Source organism: Sapajus apella, unplaced genomic scaffold, assembly GCF_009761245.1.
Source record: "Sapajus apella isolate SASKATOON/1434 unplaced genomic scaffold, GSC_monkey_1.0 scaffold189, whole genome shotgun sequence".
In the NCBI taxonomy this organism is placed as follows: domain Eukaryota; kingdom Metazoa; phylum Chordata; class Mammalia; order Primates; family Cebidae; genus Sapajus; species Sapajus apella.
In genome coordinates, this window is record NW_022437129.1 from 1,152,909 (window position 1) to 1,170,817 (window position 17,909).

Sequence of the window (17,909 nt, forward strand, 5' to 3'; positions counted from 1 at the left end):
CCACCTGTCACATGCAAGGGCTGAGGGGCTGGCCTTGCTTTTCTAATACCCAACCATAACATTTGTGTCTATGTGAGCCCCAAAAGTCCCCAATTGAGACACACTTTGGAAGGGAGCCAGGCTTCAGAGACTGCCACCATCACAGGGGCCTGCCAGGATCCTAGGTGGGAGACCAGGGCCAAGTGGGGCTCAGACAGGGGCTGGAGGGGTGGATGCTGCCAATGGTGAGGACCAGGGCCCCACCCCTGCAGCACCTCATTTGATCAGGATGGCACAGGCACGGGCCTCATCTTCTGCCAGGTTCCTCAGGTTCTTCTCAGACTCCTCGGAGGAGCTGTGAGATGGGGATTGTATTCAGGGGTGGGGGCAGGGGAGTCCCTGGCAGCCCTGGGGAGGGAGGCCGAGGGGACAGGGTAACCCTTCCTGTGGACCTGCCCACCAGCCTCACCCCAGGAAATCCTTCACATCTTCTACTGTGACGTCCCCTGTTGTGTCCAGCGTGGTGTCAGCACTGGTGGCCGAGTCGATGGACATGGGCGAGAGTGCGGCCTCAGGTGGCTCTGGGGTGTCTGCAGGGAGCAAGTGATCAGCCCCTACCAGGACCCTTAGCACCCTCTGCACCTAGGGACTGGGGACACAGGCCCAAAGGCAGCCAATGGTGAGAGGTGACACCCATGGGCACACAACTACCCCTCTCCTACAGATCCTGTCCTTGAGCTATGTGAGTCCTGACTCCCTCCCTCAGGGCACCGTGGGGCCAGGGCCTGGACTCATTTCATGCCCCTCCTCACCAGATCCCTTGCTGTGGGCTAGATCAGGGCTTCCATCAAGGCTCTGTGGGGCCAGCAGGATGCTTGGGGTCCCGTTAGCCTGGCTCAGCTTGGGTGACTCTTGGAGCCTGTAAGTGCAGAGATAGGCATGTGGGGACCATAGGTCGGTGCCTTGAGGTTGGCACATTAGATCTCTGCCCTCCCACTCCCAAGCCCAGGGAAGGCAGATCTTGGGGGTGGGATGAGACCTGGCCCTGGTCACAGGTCCCCCAGACTAGGGGCTGCCTCCATCCACACACCTGGCCTGGGTGGCATCACGGGGCCAGTTAATGTCCAGAGAGCAGAGTGGTTCTGTGATGTTCCGGGCACTTAGGGAGAAGCGTTCAAATTCTGATGGGGATATCAGGTAAAAGCCTGGGTGGACAGAAGAATGAGGACTGCAGTTAGGAGATGCCACCAACCACAGCTCCTCCATGGGCAGGGCCTGTGCCCACCCGGAGTGCCCTTCCCAAGCAGCACTGGCCCTGCTCAGCTTGCTCGCCTAAGAAAGGCCTCCTTGGCCTCAGCCCCACCTCACCCTGGCCATGGCGCGTGAAGATGCACGAGGCGATGCCACTGATGTCCTCCTTCCGGATGCAGGAGTAGTGCACCTGGGGCCGCAGGCCAGGCACCGAGAAGACGTGGACATCGCCCAGGTTGGTGAGGCAGGCCAGGCAGGTCTCAGCATAGTCCTCGCAGGCCACACTGGCAAACGTGGCCAATGCCACCTTGCGCACACGACAGCCCTCATGGGCCGTCAACTTGAACTTGGTCTTGGCGCTCACCTTGGGCAGTGTGAAGACCTGACAGCAGATGGCTGGTGAGCACAGAGCCTGGCCCTGTCATCCCCAGGGCCCCTCACCCTCATGGCTGCTGACCCACCAGCCCCCACCACAAAGTCCAGCCTCATTGCCACATGGCCTCCCCTGCCTGTACACCTGGCTGGCCCTGCTGGTGCTGCCCCACTAAATTCCACTTGACGCCGTACTCCAGAAACCTCCCAGGCCCTCTCTCAATCTGTGACAAAAATCAATCACAGAATGCCTAGAGTTCTTTCTGGGCAGCGCCCCTGGGGACTGGGCTCAGGGGTCTTGGCAGAGTACAGGAGCCTTGCAGAGGACAGTGAGATAGGACAGTCTTAGGGGAACTCAGCAGGCTGAGGGGGCATCAGGGTTCTTGGGGAGTTTTCTGCTGGCTAGGGGTGTTCAGCTGGGGTGCAAGGGTCTTAGGTCCCAACAGTAGGGGATACAGGCAGACGGGGCTCTAGAGGATCCAATGGTGGGGCCTGGAGGGTTCCCCCACAGCCCACAGTGGCTCACCTTGAACTGCTCCTCAGACGCGATTAGCACAGCATGACCACCCTGCATGTCAGGTGCCTGCGCCAGGTCCCGTGAGGCCTCATAGGGCTCAGGCAGCGGGCGGCCACGCCCATCCAACACGGCGATGGCCACCACAGGCGCCCGGTGCATCAGCTGCACTTCCTTGCCCAGCACGGCCTCCACTGCTTGCTCAGGCCGCTTCTCACCACCCACTGCTGCTGCTGGCACCTCTAGTGCATAGGCGAACACAGAGCCCGAGTTGGTGCCAGCCCACATGGTAGGCCCATGGTGGGCCCCTGCAGAAAATGAGCTCGTGAGGAGGGTGCTCCCTGCAGGCCAGGCATCTCCCCTGCAGTCTCCCCACAGACTGCAGGCACTTCCCGGCCTCTCTTGTACCCCTCCTTCCTAACTGTGACACCCTGGGACTCAGGGCTGGTTCCCTCCTGTCCCATGCCTCCCTGGTGACCTCCAGCCTTGAGGCCTGAGACCCTAGCTCTATGCTGCTGACTGCATCAGAGCCCAGGATGCAGCCCTCCTGCAGAGGCCCCAACAGCTGGAGCGCATCTGCACAGGATGCCAATGGGCGCCCAAACCAGACCGAGCCCTCCAGCTCCGTCCCACTGCACCTTCAACCCCCGTATCAGTAAATGCAGCTCCATCCTAGCATCACTCACCCCCAGGCCCTACAAGCCCGACTCCTCTCTCCAGCCCCGTATCCCCTTGCTAGTCCTGTCAACAGACTGGAACCAGGCCCCCATGCACCCCACACGTGCATCTTATCTCAGCCCCTGCTTCACCCCACCTTCAGTGTGTTCCCCACGTGGCAGCCAGAGAAAGCCACCAAGCCTGGGGACACCTAGGACGCCCATACACCGACCCTGCTCTGCCTGTGTGAACTGAACCTCTGGGGGATGAGCTTTAGTGGAGAATCAGAGCCAAGCCCTGAAGAAGCCAGGGCAGACTTGGAAGCTCACCCACCCGCACCCTGATGACCTGATGGATCCTGGGGCAGTAAGTACCTGCACAACTCAAAACATGCGCAACAGCAGCCCTAGGTGGCCATGAACATGACCCTCCTTGGGATGGTGGAACAAGTTAAAAACCCCAGGCTGTCCTCTTCTGGGTCTTTGTGGTCAGAAACAACAAAAGCCAAAGAACCCCCCACCTCCAGCTCCATCCGCCACATCCAGACAGTGGGAAAATACACTACAGAAAGACCATCGACAAATAAATGACATCAGAAAGCAGAGCTCGACCAAGCAGATGACACTCAGGAATTCACGTTGGTTCTAGAGGGCATGATGTGAACAGTGGCTGTCAGTGACATCTGTCAGGCCCATGCTGAAGTACTCGTGTCTGGGTTTTCGTTAAAATGCCCCGGCAAGATAAACAGTAAAGAGTATGGGGGAGGGGGACAGCCTCTGCAGGGGCACACAGCCGGTGGCAGACAGGCAAGGTATGTGGGACAACTTTGCACCTCTCTATTTTTGTGTATGTTTGAAATTCTCCCATTGTACAAAGTCAATGAGTCAACACATCCAGGACCTAGTCAAGAGTTCCCAGGCTGCCAAGAGTCCAAGCCACATTCTTAGCCTCTGGCCAGTACCAGCACCTCCCTGAGCCACACTCCTCGACCCCCACCTGCTCCACTCCAGCCAAGTGGCTGGGCAGCACCCACACACATGCCTGCCTCAGGGCCTGGGCAAGGGCCAGTGCCCCTCATTGTCGTCCTCCAGGCCCCAACCTTCCTTCTCCTGGCTCAGATCTGAGAGGCTCACCCAGCTCACTCAACAACCCCTTACCATCCATCTCCCCCAGGGGGTCTGTGGGTGATCAGGCAACAAGTGGAACAAGTTAAAAGCCCCAGGCTGTCCTCTCCTGGGTCTTTGTGGTCAGAAAAAAAACAAAAAGCCAAAGAACCCCCGACACCTCCAGCTCCATCTGCCACATCCAGACAGTGGGAAAATCCACTGCACTCCCCTGCGGGAGCTGGATGGTAAGGGGTTTTTTTCTGAGATGGTCTCGCTCTGTCATCCAGGTTGGAGTGCAGTGGAGCGATCTCGGCTCACTGCAACCTCCACCTCCCAGTTCAAGCGATTCTCCTGCCTCAACCTTCCAAGTAGCTGGGATTACAGGTGCCCACCACCACACCTGACTAATTTTTGTATTTTTAGAAGAGACGGTTTCAACATGTTGGCCTGGTGTGTCTCAAACTCCTGACATCAGGTGATCCACCCACCTCGACCTCCCAAAGTGCTGGGATTGCAGGTGTGAGCCACCGCACTTGGCCACATTCAGTAAAACTTTCAAACCTCTTGCAAGGTGCAGTCCCACCACCTCCCCTGCCACCACCCATCTCCCAGGTGGCCAATTGAGGCCAACCTCCCCAACCCTTGCCCTTTCCCTGCCCCTGCCTTACCATCTCGAAGGAATGTGTCAGCAAAGTATAGGCAACGCACGACACCTGACAGGGAGTCATCGGCAGAGCGGGGCTCAATGCGGCGCTGCACAGGCGTCATCTCCACGTCGTGGGGGCAGGCCTGCTCAGCCAGCTGTGCGTTGGCCTCCTGCAACTGCAGAGCGGGGGCTCCTGAACACCGTCTCCCTAGCACTCCAGCAGCCTTGCATCCTGGCTTGTGCCCTACATTCTGTTACCATTCCCCCACCACTCTGCCCAGCTCATCCATCCCTCTGGAGGGCCCAGGGACTGCAGAGGGAGGAGCACTGTGAGATAAGCAGGCCCCAGGGGTCCCAGGCCAAGGCACAAGACAGGCACAGCTCCCATGCAGCCTACCCCAGCTCACCTTGCTGCTGGCATTAGCAGCCCGCTTCTTGCCTGAGACACGGCTCTTGCGAATGCGCCGGAAAGACTGGCGTAGCGACTTCTTCAGAGACTTCACCCGGGAGAGCGGCCCCTCCATGGCCAGGGAGTCGTTGGGGTGAAGAGTGCACCTGGGGGCAGACAGGGTCCAGTCGTGCTACACAGCAGTCTCCTGGAGCGGCCACCACACTCCTGCTGGCCTGATGAGGCACCTAGGTCAGGGAGTCACAGCCCCTCTGGCACGGTCCTGTGGACCCAGCTGCTGGTGGCACTGAGAATGTCCTTCTTGGAGCTGCCAGGTAATTTCTTTTCCTTTTTTTTTTTTTTTTTTTTTAAGACGGGGTTTCACCATGTTGGTCAGGCTGGTCTTATCCCAACCTCAGGTGATCCGCCCGTCTTGGCCTCCAAAGTGCTTGGATTACAGGCGTGAGCCACCACGCCTGGCCACTGCCAGGTTATTTCTTATGGAGCAATGGAGATTAGTGGGACCTTTGCCATACCAAACACTAGAGGCGGAAACAGAAACCCCCACCCCATCTTGCTGGGGGCTCCAGCTGCCCAGCCACCCCCACCCCACACACCTGGCTAGCACAGGGCTCTTGCGCTGGTAATCAAAGAGGCCAAAGCCATGACTGGTGCCAAAGGCCACAAGGCTCCACTCGGTGTGGAGTGTGACAGCGGTGACAGCAGCTGGCGGCAGGCACTGCATCAGGACACGGGGCTGGAAGCCAGCAGGCCAAGGCAGCAGCCCCGTGCGTGGGCTCAGCCGCTCATGGCCCTTCCACGTGAAGCCCTCACGGTCCTGGAGGAGGTCCACGATGGCCACGCTGACCGCCCGCTCCGCCGGCACATCACTGAGCTCCAGTAACAGCACCTGAGTCCACAGCCAGGCAGGGGGAATGTCAACACAGGGGAGGGGCTGCCCGGGGCCCCACTGGGCCTGTAGCCTCTGAAGCAGCCCCAGGTACCACCCAGGTGGTTCTAGGACTGTCTTCAGTTCATCAGCCAAATATGCACTCACTGAATGCCTACTGTATACCAAGGCCCTCACTGAGCACCAACGAACACAGTGGTGACCAAGACACACTAGTCCCTGCCCTCCAAGGGCAAAGTGCCCATCCTTGCCCTGAGCCTCTGTCTCCCAGTTGGCAATACGGACACAGTGAGCACCTCCTGTATGCCATGAGAGCACCTGAGCAAGAACGGGCACGAGTTCCCACCCCCTCCTCAACACTCTGTGTTTCCCGCCCCCCGCGCCAAAACCTGATTCAAGGTCCCCAGCAACAGGCCACTTCCCATCTGTCCTCACCCCAGCCAGCCCCACCAGCCCCACCAGGAGCCCTATTCCCACCTTGGCTTTTGCCTGTGCCAGTCCATTTCCCCCTCCACCAGACCCTCCAGTTAAGACCCATCTCCTCCAGAAAGCCCTCCCTGACATCTCCAACCCAGGGCACACCCAGCCCTACCTGGCCTGCAGTGCCAGCCACCACCATCTGGGCTGTGTACTTGCAGAGAGCAACCTTCTGTACACCAAGCCGGGGATCATCACTGTAGGGATCAAAGCAGCCCACCTGGAGGGAGGGGAAGGAATGATGAGTCCAGGCAGAGTGGGGACCAGCTCCTCAGGGCCAGGGGAGGGGCCCACCTTGCGGAAGGGTGGCCAGTCATCCTCGGCAGCCTGAGCCAGGCTGTCAGCGTGCTCACAGTCTGTCTGGAAGAGGCCGGCTGTGCTCAGCTTATAGAGTGGCCGCAGTGCCACACCCGAGGCATCCCAGAACCTCACAGTGCCGTCTTCATGGCTGCAGGGAGGGCAGATGTCAGGGTCACCCCTGGGTTCCTGGGAGACCTGTACAACCCCTCCGTTCACTTATCCGATGACCACTCACTAAGCACCTACCGCATGTGCCAAACGCTGACTGGAATCCAATTGTTATGAGAAACAATAGGCACCTACTGTATACAGCACAGGCGCACTGTGCACCTGCTATGTGCCAAGCCACATGAAACACATACATCTGGGCCCTTTAAACCAAACAGGGTGGAAATGACCATCCTGATTAAAAGGAAGTGGCAGAGGGGGACATGCAGAGAGCAGAGGACTACAGGGATTCTGTCCGCACTGGAGCACCTATCAAAGGTGATCAAGAGCAAAGCAGTCACAAAACAGAGTGTGGGGCATCCCAGGGGGAGGAGCTGCCTGGGGCCCAAGACAGCCACGTAGGTGGAGGAACAGGAAGACTGCAGAGGCCGGGAGGAAGCAGGGAGGGGCAGGGGAAGGAGTAGACAAATCTAGGGCACAGCCTTAGGACACAGCTGCAGAGCCCAAGCAGGGCCCCAGGCAGTGGTATGAGCCCAGAGCCAGGGCATGAAAGGTGTGTGACTGGCTGAGACTCACTCCAGCAACCCTGAAAGCCACAGCAAGCTCTTCAGCAGAGAAGGGGACACCAGAGCCAGAGGCCTGAGGGTCCCAGCACAGGTGGGAAGTGGGGGCAGGGCAGGAAGTTGGGGCCTGAGTCACCGGGCACGTCAGTGCCCGCCAGGCCCAGGTTGGGCTCTCTGGCACCTTCCCTGGGCACCTCAGCGTGGGCCAGCCCAGATTTTCCAGTCCCAGGGCAGGCAGGCTGGGTGGGTGGAGGCCTCGGGTTTGGTAGAGCTTAGTTCCAGGCCAAAAGGCAGAGCAGGGCGGCCAGCACCTTGAACCAAGGTCCAGGGAGATTTCATCCCAATCCACCCTAGGCAATGAGGAACTACCTGGTCCCACCAGAGGCCAGGCCTGAGTCTCCTGGCACCTCTGCACCCACCAGGCCCAAGATGGGCTCTCCCCCAACAGCAAGGGGCCCCTCACCCACATAAGCATGCACACCTACCCGGTCAGCAGCAGCCCTCGCTGCAACGGCTCCTGGGCCAGGTTCCGGCCCCCAGTGATGGGCCAGCTCTGGGAGGGGGTGGCAGAGATGTGCACACAAGGTTAGGACAAACATCTTCTCCCTTTCATCCCAAGCATGGCACATTATAACCTCCAAGCCTAGAACTGGAACACTCCCCCTTCCTCAACAGCACCCTGCAAGACTCCCCGACCCCCAAACACACCAAGACACTGGAGACAGGCTGGGGGCTCTGCTGCTCGCCAGCGCTCACTATGCGGGCCCACAGCTTGGCGGGGACATTGGCCACATGGGCCGAGCAGGTGATTGCAGACGAGTGCAGTGGGGCCAGGTATGGGGCAGGCACGGCTGGCCAGCCAGGAGTCTGCAGGTCCAACACCACCAGCTCCTCTTCCAGCAGCACAGCCAGGGCCTGGGGGTCATCAAATTCTGTGGGACGGAGGGGCCATGGGGTGAGTGCAGCCACAGGTGGCAAGGGTGCCGGGTGTGGCTGGGAAAGGGTAGCGCAGGGCAGGGCACCCACCATCCTCGGGCCGCATGCTGTGCACAGTGAAGAAGTCGATGATGCGGGAGGTGAAGTCCAGCGTCACCAATGTCTCAGCTCGAAGCACACTCACACAGTGGCGGTCACCATAGCTGGCACGGGGCATGCCACCACTGAAGATGATAAAGTGGCCCCTGTGTGTGGTGGGAGGTGTGAGAGCCATGAGCCACCTGGGTCTGGAGCACATACTGCATGTCCCAGGCAGAGCCCACCCTTCCAGCCCCCTAGCCAGACCCAACTCACATCGGACACCCACTCCCTTGACCTACCCAGATTCACAGTTCCGCCACAGAATCTTGTTGATGGCCTTGCAGGGAAAGGGGCCTGGGGGGTGGGACAGCATCAGACCAGACTCGCTGGTGGTTCTTAGCACTTCTGCCGTTCCTGCCCGTCCCTCCACTGCTCTCTACCTTGCAGCTGCCTCCTGCCTCCCCGCAAAGTCGTGGCCGGGGGGAAGGCACACTGCCCCCAGACCAGGCCCTCGGGGAAGTCACTACTCAGCCAGTTTGGCTTGGCTCAGTTGTGCCCTCTCCTGCCACCACCCTCTGGCTGAGGCCTCCCAGCACTCACCGTAAGGTGTGGTGGCCACTGTGGGCTGCAGCGCTGGGGAGCTGCCGGTATCCACAGACCAGACAGCGTAGCTGCCATCGCTGTGGGAGCTGACGACAGTGCTGCTGTCACGCCCCCAGCATAGGCTCTCCAGCTGCTATGGGCAGGCGGGGGCAAACAGGCAGGCATGAGCCATGGGTGTGCACAAGGGTCCCAGGCTGAGGGGACACGGGCCTCACCCACATACCTGGTTCCCCAGGAAGACGTGGTCCGCACACTGTGAGGTCTGGTTCCAGATGACTAGCAGGCCCCGGCTGTAGCCAATGAGAATCTTCGTGGGGTCCCGCAGGTGTCCCTGCAGCGACTCCACAGGGCCCAGCGCCTTTCCGCAGCGGTAGTCATCTGGCACGCTGTGAAGAAAGGCGGGTGAGCCAGCAGAACCTCCCGGGCACAGAGTGTGTGCTAGGAAGCCCACTGGCCTCTTACCTGCGCAGAACCTCGCCTGGGGCAAGCGTCTGCCCCTCAAGCAGGGTCAGGGTGGTAACATCCAGGAAGAAGACACTGCTGCCCTCAGTGCCCAGGGCTGCTATGTCGCCGGCAGCCACCAGCAGGACCACTGTGACTCGGGTAAGGCTGGGCGGTGCACTGCAGGGAACAAGGGGAAGGGAGTGAGGGTGCAAGCCCATCCATCTGCTGAGGTGGGGTGTGAGGGGCTGGGCCACTGCTGATAACTCATCACTGGCTCCACGGCACACACTAGGGCCTACTTACAGAGCCACCCCAGGAAGACATGCGTCATAATCAGCCCGCTCAATTATTCATCAGGATGTCAGCAGGGAGACAGATAAAAATAGGCTCCCCAGGTCTTGCAGACTGAGCTCCTAGCTCCTCCCACCCACCAGGAGAGGACAGCAGGAACCAGGGCATTGCCCAAGCCAGGACCAGGAGCTCCTCCCTGATCCCCACCTAGGAAGCGCACTGCCAACCCTCAGATACCTCCTCACTTCACAGGGGGGCCTCAGATACCCCCATCTGCAGAAGCTGGGAGGCACCAGGAATCCATCCCTGGGTTAGGACTCCCATGTTCCGGCTATTTCAGGCAGGGCTGGGGAGAGAGATGCCCCCTGCTCTCACTCAGCTGGGGCATGCTGCCAGCACTTCACCGAGCACAGCCCATGGGACCCTCCTTGTCCTCAAGCCTGTCCTCTCACCTATGCACAGAAAGGCCTGTCTCCCACCCACAGCTGAGGGCCAGGGGACCCTTGCTGTTACTAACTGGCTTAGGCCCTGCCCCAAACCCCTAGACACCCCCATCAATGTAGTAAGTGTAGTGCCAGGCCTCAGGTCCTAGGAGTTTGGCATATAATGCATGTACCTCCTGCTGTTCACAACGTTAATTACCTGCTCACCTCGACTCAGCCCAAACTTCCCATTTAACCTGAAAAGTTCGCAGAGTACACCTCAGTAAAGCAGGGTCCAACAGCTGCAGCCTAGGACCCAGGCCCGGCTCAAGGCACCGCTCCCTGAACCCAGCCCCCGCTAGCAGCTGCCCGCCCCCATGCTGCCTTTACACAGCAGGCTCTCAGAGCCTCCCCTGGATCCGCCCCAGCCAAGTTCTCCAGTACCTGGCACCATCAAAGCCGGGCCGGCTGGGCAGCTGGAAGCTCAGTGCCTCTTCCAGGTGGGCACAGCCATTATGGTGGACAATCTCCCACAGATGCAGACTGCTATCATCAAGCAGGGTCAGGAGGCGTCCCTGGTATATGAGCAGAGATGAAAACTGGGCTGGCCTAGGGGGGTGAGTGGATATGGGGGCCACAGGGAGCTGGCCAGTGGGATGCAGAGGCTCACCTGGCCGGGCAAGAAGTGCATCTGTGTGACGGTGGCTGCATCCCGGTGCAGGCCTGTGAACTCCACACCAGGTGCACCATAGCTGAGGGTGGCAGGTCAAGGTGGAAATAGGCATGGACCAGGAAATCACAGCAAGAGATACCCAAGGCTCCTCCTTCACCCAGACTATTCCAGTGGGCCCCGCCATGGGCTGACCATCCAGGAGTCATCCCTGAAGAACGGAGATCCCCTCCCTAAAGCTCCCACCCTGCACCTCCACAGTATGCCCAAGCTCAGTGTGCAGGCTCCACTCATTCCTGCAAGTCGGGTGCTGCTATGGGACCTTCACTTCCTGTAAACTGAGTCAGTGACTCCCACTTTGGAGGGCTGTTGCAGATCAAGTGAGAACAAACACGCCCAGCAGGCTTAGCCTCAGCCTGGTGAGAGGATGGGGCTCCACTTCACTTCAGCCCCGGGTGTGTCTATGGGCTCTGGGAGCTGTGCCTTGCCAGATAGGACCAGGCAGGCCAGAGATGCAAGGCCAGGCCTGGACAAGAATGCCAGAGGGGAGGAGAGTTCAGCCTGCCTTTTCTCACAGCTTCAGGCCAAACTTCAGCCTTGGGTAAGAAAACCCACCTCCCTCCAAGGCAGGAAGCCAACAACCACCACCATGAGGGAAGAGAGACCCCAGCCTGCCCATTCAACAGATAAGCACAGAGACTTGGAGGGGTTGGGTGACCTGCTTGAAGTGCCCAGTGTCAGTGCCTGAGTCCCAGCAACTCCAGGGCTGATAGCGGACTGCACGGCGGGCCTGAGGGCCCCCAGGACAGAGGATGCAGGGGAGTCAGCTACGTTGCCCCAGTGACAACACAGGAGCCGTTGCCTAGAGCTTGAGCTGGGATTTCCTACAGGAGCCTGGCAAGGAACTCTGAAGAAGGGACAAAAGAGGGGACAGGAGCAGCTGGGCGGGAACCAGCGTTGTCAAGGAGATGGGGCTGGCCTGGCAGGGGGAGGGACAGCTTCTAGTCACCAGGGCTGGCCCTCTCCAGCCTCAGTTTCCCAACCTGAGGGGCTCCAGGCAGTGGTGGTCAGGGGAAGCAAGGAAGGGAAGGGGACCCCGGGCTCCAGCCTCCTTTCTGAGGCTCAGTCTCCTCATCTTTATGAGCCTGAGGAACAAGCAAGTGAACAGGAGACCCCAACGCAGGAGGAACATCTGAAGGCTGCAGGGACACATGTGGATGCAGCGCAGCACCCGCAGGGGTGGGAGCAGCAGGCAGGCAGCACGGCATGTGGGCCCAGAGCACTGCCTCACTCACCCTACGGGTGCTGCTGGGGCCATGGGAGAGGAGAGGACATCTCAGCCCATCTGTACTCCCCAGAGTAGGCAAGGAGTCCCGCCCCTTTCTGGCCAGTGCCCCAGCCCTGGGGTGAGAAGACCCCCCTCCCACACCCTCCCCTTTCCCGGCATTGACAAATTTTCTGGGAAGTGATGTCCGAAACCAGGGTACTGAAACCCAGAGGGCCACACAGGAGGGGTGGGGGTCGGCACCCCTTGCTAAGTCACCATCAGCCAGACCCTGCACCTTGGCTTCCCCAAGAGCAGTTGGGGTGGGACTCTCCAGGGCCGGCAAGGAGGCACTGAGCTGCCAGTCTGCCCCCCACCCCCACCCGGCGCCTGCAGGGAAAATGCCTGCTTTGTGCAGCTCACACAGCCCATTGTGCAGCAGCCAGGATCCAGGTGGGGGCCGTGCTGCGCTCACCATGCCGAGCCTGGCACTGCCCCCAGCCCCCTTGGCTGCACACATGTGTCTTCACATTCATACACGTGTGTGCACCAGCTCACCAGGGCCCCCAGCCCACTTGCCACCCTCCATGGGTATCACAGCCCAGCCCCCAGGCCTGGCCTCCCCAGTCACGGTTGCTGGGATGATGGCAGGGTCGCCTAGGTAACTGGCTGGCTGACATGTAGCAAGTGACAGCTGTGGTTACTGAAAACTAAGCCCCCATCACCCAACTCTCAGCAAAAGGACCCCTGAGACAACTCATCTCTGCGCAGTCGTCCCAGGTACAGAAGCCATACCAGCCTCCACCAAGATCCCAGCACTTACTGTAGTGTCCACAGAAGCCCCCACTACTGCCCATCAGAGCACCTCTGTCTCCTCTTGAGCTGGAAACTGCCAAGACTGGGACCCCAGAACATAGGGAACTACAGGCAAGTGGTCCTGAACACCTATCCTGCAAAGGATACATCTTGACAGCGCCAGACCTGGTGCCAATGGCCATGATGCGAAGTTCGGGGTCGAAGGCCAGGGCGCTGGGCTGGTTGGGGAAGCCATGCTCCACAGTCTGTGAGGAGGGGAGGGCTGCTGGGGGTAAGCACTCCCAGGTACCTGTGCCTTGGCCCACCCCGAGGCCCACCCCAAGGCTGCCTCCAGGGTCTACAGCTGACACACTGGGGATAAGAGCCAGGTCTACTCACTGTGCCTCAGCATCCTCAACTGTGAAATGGGTTATCATGCCTCCAGTTGGTGGGGAGGTGGCCAAGCCCCTGGACTCCACCATGACTCTACCATGTGCATGGCCCACAGAGGCCCTCCCCTTGCCAAGCCCGTGTCCCCCAATGCACACGGGCTCATGTGGACCCCACTGCATGTAGGCTCCCACAACCAACAGGTGAAGCAAGGCTCACAGAGGTACAAGCACCGATGAGGCCCCACCTGCCCTATGAAGGGCTCCACACCCCATTCTTCAAGGCACAGACTAAAGCGTGGGGAGGAGTCCCATATGATGTCCATGATGAGCCCCAAATGCAGGCCTGAGTGGAGGTCACAGGTCAAGGGAGAACACCCAGGATCAGCCAGGCAGAGGCTTTTGCCTCCTCCCAGACACAGGGAGACAGAGGCCCAGAAAGAGGTAGCTTTCTGCCTGGACCCTGAAGGCATCATCCCACCTCCCCACCTGGCAACAGCTGGGCAACATGATTCCCATGCACATCAGTGGCGGAGACGATGTTAAGGGGGTTTGTGTACCTAGAGTGTCCATGGACAGGTCCCCAACCGTTCCCGTGCCCCTTTCACAGCGCAGCCCCTTCTCCATCAGTCTCCTGTCTTTAGCTGGCTGTGCCCTCCGTGGGAAGCCTGCACAGCTGAGCTCCAGCCCCATCCTGAACACCAGTGCAGGACACCCCACGTTGGCCACTGATAACTCCTTTTTCATTTCTTTTCTTTCTTTCTTTCTTTCTTTATTTTTTTTTTTTATTTCTACCACTGGTAACTCCTGACCCACTGACTTGGGCAGACGCACATTTTAAGAAGCCCCAGTTCCCAGCCTGTAACCCCAACCTCCCTCCCTGCCTGCCTCTGCCCATCCAGGTGGGGACTGAGACCTCTGGGTAGCTGGTTTGGTCAGGGCCTAGCTGTTTGGCCTTGGGCAATTCATAGTACTCTCCAAGCCTCAGTCTCCCATCTGGGCCCTGAGGACAGTAAGCCCACCTAAGGACAGAGTTGGCCATTTGGCTAGGGCTTCTCTCTCCCACCGATAATGCCACGCCCTTGCTGCACCTGACCTTGTCTAGCCAGTCCCTCACTACAACCAAGGTCCAGAGACAGGACACTGCATCACAAACCCCCCCAGCTTTTCCACTTTCCAGCATCTGCTTCCCTCATATCACATCCAGCCCATTTCTGAGCCCCATGAACTCAGTTTCAAAACACACAGAAGACACCCCCCACCCTGCTCCAGGCCACACCATCACCCGCCTGGATTGGTGCTCACTACAGTCTCTTCTCCCACAGAGGCCAGACAGATCCTATGGAAACCACAGCCAGATCGTCGTCCCTCCCTTGCTCAGGATCCCCCTGGGGATCCCAGCTAAGGGAGGCTTGCGCCTCCAGGCCTTTGCACCTACTGCCCCTCTGCCTGGAACGCACTTCCCCAAGCACTTCCTGTTGCTCTTGGGAGTCACCTTCCCAGAGAGGCCTCCCTAAGTCATCCTGGCTGCAGCAGCCACCCTGGCCACACCTCCCACCTCCTTGCCCTGCTTCATTTGATCCACAGCACTGGCTACCACCCCAACTACTGCCTATTTTACTTTTTTTGCTTTGGCTTTTCACTGTCTCCTGCACAAGTACATCAGCCCCCTGAGTTAAGAGAATTTGTCCTTTTTGGTAACTACTGTTGTCCTCAGCACCTTGGAGACCTCACATGTAGTGGGGCTCAGTATTAGTTGACAGAGAAGGCAGATTCCACAGGCAACGTGTGGGCTGGGCTGGGATTTGAACCCAAGATTCGGAGTCCAAAGTCTCTGCTCACTCCTGATCTGTATTCTACCCCCCAAACTCAGGAACCAGGGGCCTATTCCCTAGCAATCACCTATTGCCCCCTTTGGTGACTAAGTCCCTTCCCCAAGACCACTCCACTTCCTGCCACTGCTGCCCACACTTCTCCTCAGTGGAGGGCCCTTACCTTCTGCCACCCCAAGGCTAGCCAGAGTGGGCTGAGCTTCGCCCCCAGCTGTCTCCAGTCCCAACTGCACACCCCAATTCACTGGCTGAAAATATGGCATTTAGACCAGGCATGGTAGTAGCTCATGCCTATAATCCTAGCACTCTGGGAAGCCAACATGGATGGATCTCTTAAGCCCAGGAGTTCAAGACCAGCCTGGGCAACATGGCTCTACAAAAAATACAAAAACCAGCCAGGCATGGTGACACAAGCCTATAGTCCCAGCTACCCTGGAGGCTGAGGTGGATCACCTGAGCCAGGGAGGTTGAGGCTGCAGTGGGCCATGATTGTGCCACTGTAAACCAGCCGGGGCAAGAGACCCTGTCTAAAAAAAAAAGTGACATTTAGTCCTGTGCCTGTTCCCGCCTTCCCCTGAAGGGCCATTCTTCTTTCACCTCGCCCTCATAGCCTCCCTGGCAGAGAAAACAGGCGCCATCTGGGGACCGTGGCGCACCAGCTTCCCCTCTGAGCCCCTCTCAGGTTCCCGTTAGGTTCTCAGCCACCATGTGAGGGTCCTGGCAGCTCTCACCAGCAACCACTGCAGACCTCAGTAGGGAAACCTGGAGCCCTCCCATGGCCTCTGCTACTCCAGGTCCAGCCGTCCCAGAGCCTCCTCCAAGACAAGAGGCAGCCCAGGGTGCCTGGCATGACACTGGTCCAGGATCACAGCAGCCCCTTGGAAAAAATCCCTGCCCCGTAAGGTTAAAATACAACCCCACCAACACAGGAACTCAAGAAAGATACTGGCTGAGCTCACTGTGTGACTCTGGGCAAGTCGTCACCCCTCACAGAACCTCAATTTTCTTACCTGTATTTTGAAGATAACTCTAATTTCGAAGAGCAGTGAGAGGCTCTGGGGTAAGACTGAGGACAAAACCAACGCTCCCAGAACAGTGAGCCAGGAGCAGGCTGAGGCCCTGCTCTAACATCAGTGCAGAAGGAGGCCAGGGCTGGGGTGGCCCCGGCCCCTTTCCCCGGCCCCTTGTGTCCCACTAGGGGAAAGGAAAAAAAAGCCTCCACCTCACTCCACCTTGGTGCACGCAGCAGGACAGCTGGCCCATGTGGTACAGGGAGCCAGGGCCCACAGTATGGAGAAAAGTAGCCTCATTTGACTGCTAGGGAAACTGAGGCCCCAAGATTTGAAGTGCAGTGTAGTATACAGCCAGCCATGTCCCCTGAACTGGGCGCCCCGGGCAGAGCAGGGTAGAGCAGGGCTGGGCAAGGCAGAGCCTGGAGCAGTGGGGGAAGGAAGGAGAGACTCCTTGAAGGGATTTCCCAGCCTCACCCCCGACAGCTGCCTTGCCCCCACTAACCCTCTTGCCCTCCAGGGTGCCAAAGCACAAAACAAACAGGGGCCCAGGGCTGTCCCAAGGGCCGAGCAGGAACGCAAAGAAAAAGGATAAAGAAGACATAGAGTGAGCGACAGAGTAAGGCCGAAAGACTCCAGAGAGACAGAGAGAGACAGGCAAAGAAAACTCAGAGACGAAGAGGCAGAAAGAGACATGAGAGGCAAGGAGATAAAGAGAGACAGGCAGAGATACGCAGGGTCAGAGACAGACACCCCCACACATACAGGCACAACTGGGGCGAGGGGTCCAGTCAGCGACGGAGAGAGAGGGACAGAGACCCAGAGACAGGCAAAGAATCTCAGAGACAGAGAGACCCAGACATAGAGACGGGCAGAGCCAGGGCCAGGGCGGCCCGCAGAGACTCAGGGAGCAGACACGGAAAGTCGGCCGGAGACCCAGACCCACCCAGAGTCGGAACGAGAGCGGGGCCCGCCGAGGGGGCGCGCAGCCGGGCCCCCGCCCCGCGCCGCGCCGCGCGCCAGCTCCCGCCCCCCAGGCCCGACGTGGCTTCGACCCCGGGCCCCTAGCCCGGGCCCCCGGCCCGCCCCCTCCCGCCCCAGCCCGTGCTGCTGCCGCACCTTGTTGAAGGCGAAGAGCTCCTGCTTGAGCTTCTCGCGCTGCGGGTCGGCGCCCTGCCGCCGGAACCGAAACTTCATCATCTTGCGCCCGGCTGCCGGCGCCGCGCCCGCCGCCGCTACCGCCGCCGCCCGCAGGATGCGCCGCGCGGCCCCGCCGGTCCTGAGGCGCGGGCGGGGCGCCAGGCGGCCCTGGCGCGGGCGCGCGGGGCCGGGCCTGTACGGGGGTGGGCACGGGGCGCGACGGACGGGCCGGCCGACCAATGAGCGTGCCCGCCGTGCCGCCCGCCCCGCCCCTGTTGGTCAGACAATGCAGAACTGGGCCCCCGAGCTCGGCCGGGCTCGCTAAGGGACGCCCTCCGAGCATGCGCCGCGGCGCGGGGCCTGCCGGGACTTGTAGTCCTTGAGCCGGGGTTCCAGCGCAGGCGGCTGGGGAAGCGCTTTGGCGGGGACTGGTGCATGTTCCCGGGCTTGAAGGAGACTTTTTCCTTCTCCTAGAGAGCGAGCGACCTGACCACTCATGTAATGGGGCAGCCCTGTTCCGAAAGTCAAGAGAGCTCTGACTGGAACAACTCCCTGGCCCCGCTGCACCTCAGTTTTCCCATTTACACCATTGGTCAAGTGATTGGCAAGTTTATATTTTACCAATTTCACAGAACTCCATTTTGTCTGTTCCCCGCTGTGTCAGAGCACCTCTCATCGCTGTGCTTTTGCCTTGGCTCTGT

At 59.7% G+C, this 17,909-nt stretch overlaps 1 protein-coding gene across 2 annotated transcripts in view; it reads right to left on the minus strand.

The window, feature by feature from the left end:
* LLGL1 (LLGL scribble cell polarity complex component 1) overlaps window positions 1-17,335 on the minus strand; it is an 18,481-nt gene extending 1,146 nt beyond the window's left edge. The window contains exons 1-22 of one of the 2 annotated variants that reach the window (XM_032269158.1): window positions 17,188-17,335; window positions 13,006-13,103; window positions 10,779-10,860; window positions 10,553-10,683; window positions 9,414-9,572; window positions 9,175-9,337; window positions 8,949-9,081; window positions 8,648-8,702; window positions 8,358-8,512; window positions 8,040-8,263; window positions 7,817-7,884; window positions 6,595-6,748; window positions 6,416-6,520; window positions 5,531-5,823; window positions 4,933-5,080; window positions 4,548-4,701; window positions 2,129-2,424; window positions 1,348-1,612; window positions 1,070-1,184; window positions 792-898; window positions 449-569; window positions 255-334 (exon numbers count right to left, since the gene is read on the minus strand). In XM_032269158.1, coding sequence (XP_032125049.1) covers window positions 256-334; window positions 449-569; window positions 792-898; window positions 1,070-1,184; window positions 1,348-1,612; window positions 2,129-2,424; window positions 4,548-4,701; window positions 4,933-5,080; window positions 5,531-5,823; window positions 6,416-6,520; window positions 6,595-6,748; window positions 7,817-7,884; window positions 8,040-8,263; window positions 8,358-8,512; window positions 8,648-8,702; window positions 8,949-9,081; window positions 9,175-9,337; window positions 9,414-9,572; window positions 10,553-10,683; window positions 10,779-10,860; window positions 13,006-13,103; window positions 17,188-17,268 — 3,186 coding nt within the window. In that variant the 5' untranslated portion in view covers window positions 17,269-17,335 and the 3' untranslated portion in view covers window position 255. Of the gene's footprint in view, window positions 1-254; window positions 335-448; window positions 570-791; window positions 899-1,069; window positions 1,185-1,347; window positions 1,613-2,128; window positions 2,425-4,547; window positions 4,702-4,932; window positions 5,081-5,530; window positions 5,824-6,415; window positions 6,521-6,594; window positions 6,749-7,816; window positions 7,885-8,039; window positions 8,264-8,357; window positions 8,513-8,647; window positions 8,703-8,948; window positions 9,085-9,174; window positions 9,338-9,413; window positions 9,573-10,552; window positions 10,684-10,778; window positions 10,861-13,005; window positions 13,104-17,187 lie in introns of both variants that reach the window. The other variant, XM_032269157.1, reaches the window with a different exon arrangement.
* Between the last annotated feature and the right edge of the window lie 574 nt (window positions 17,336-17,909).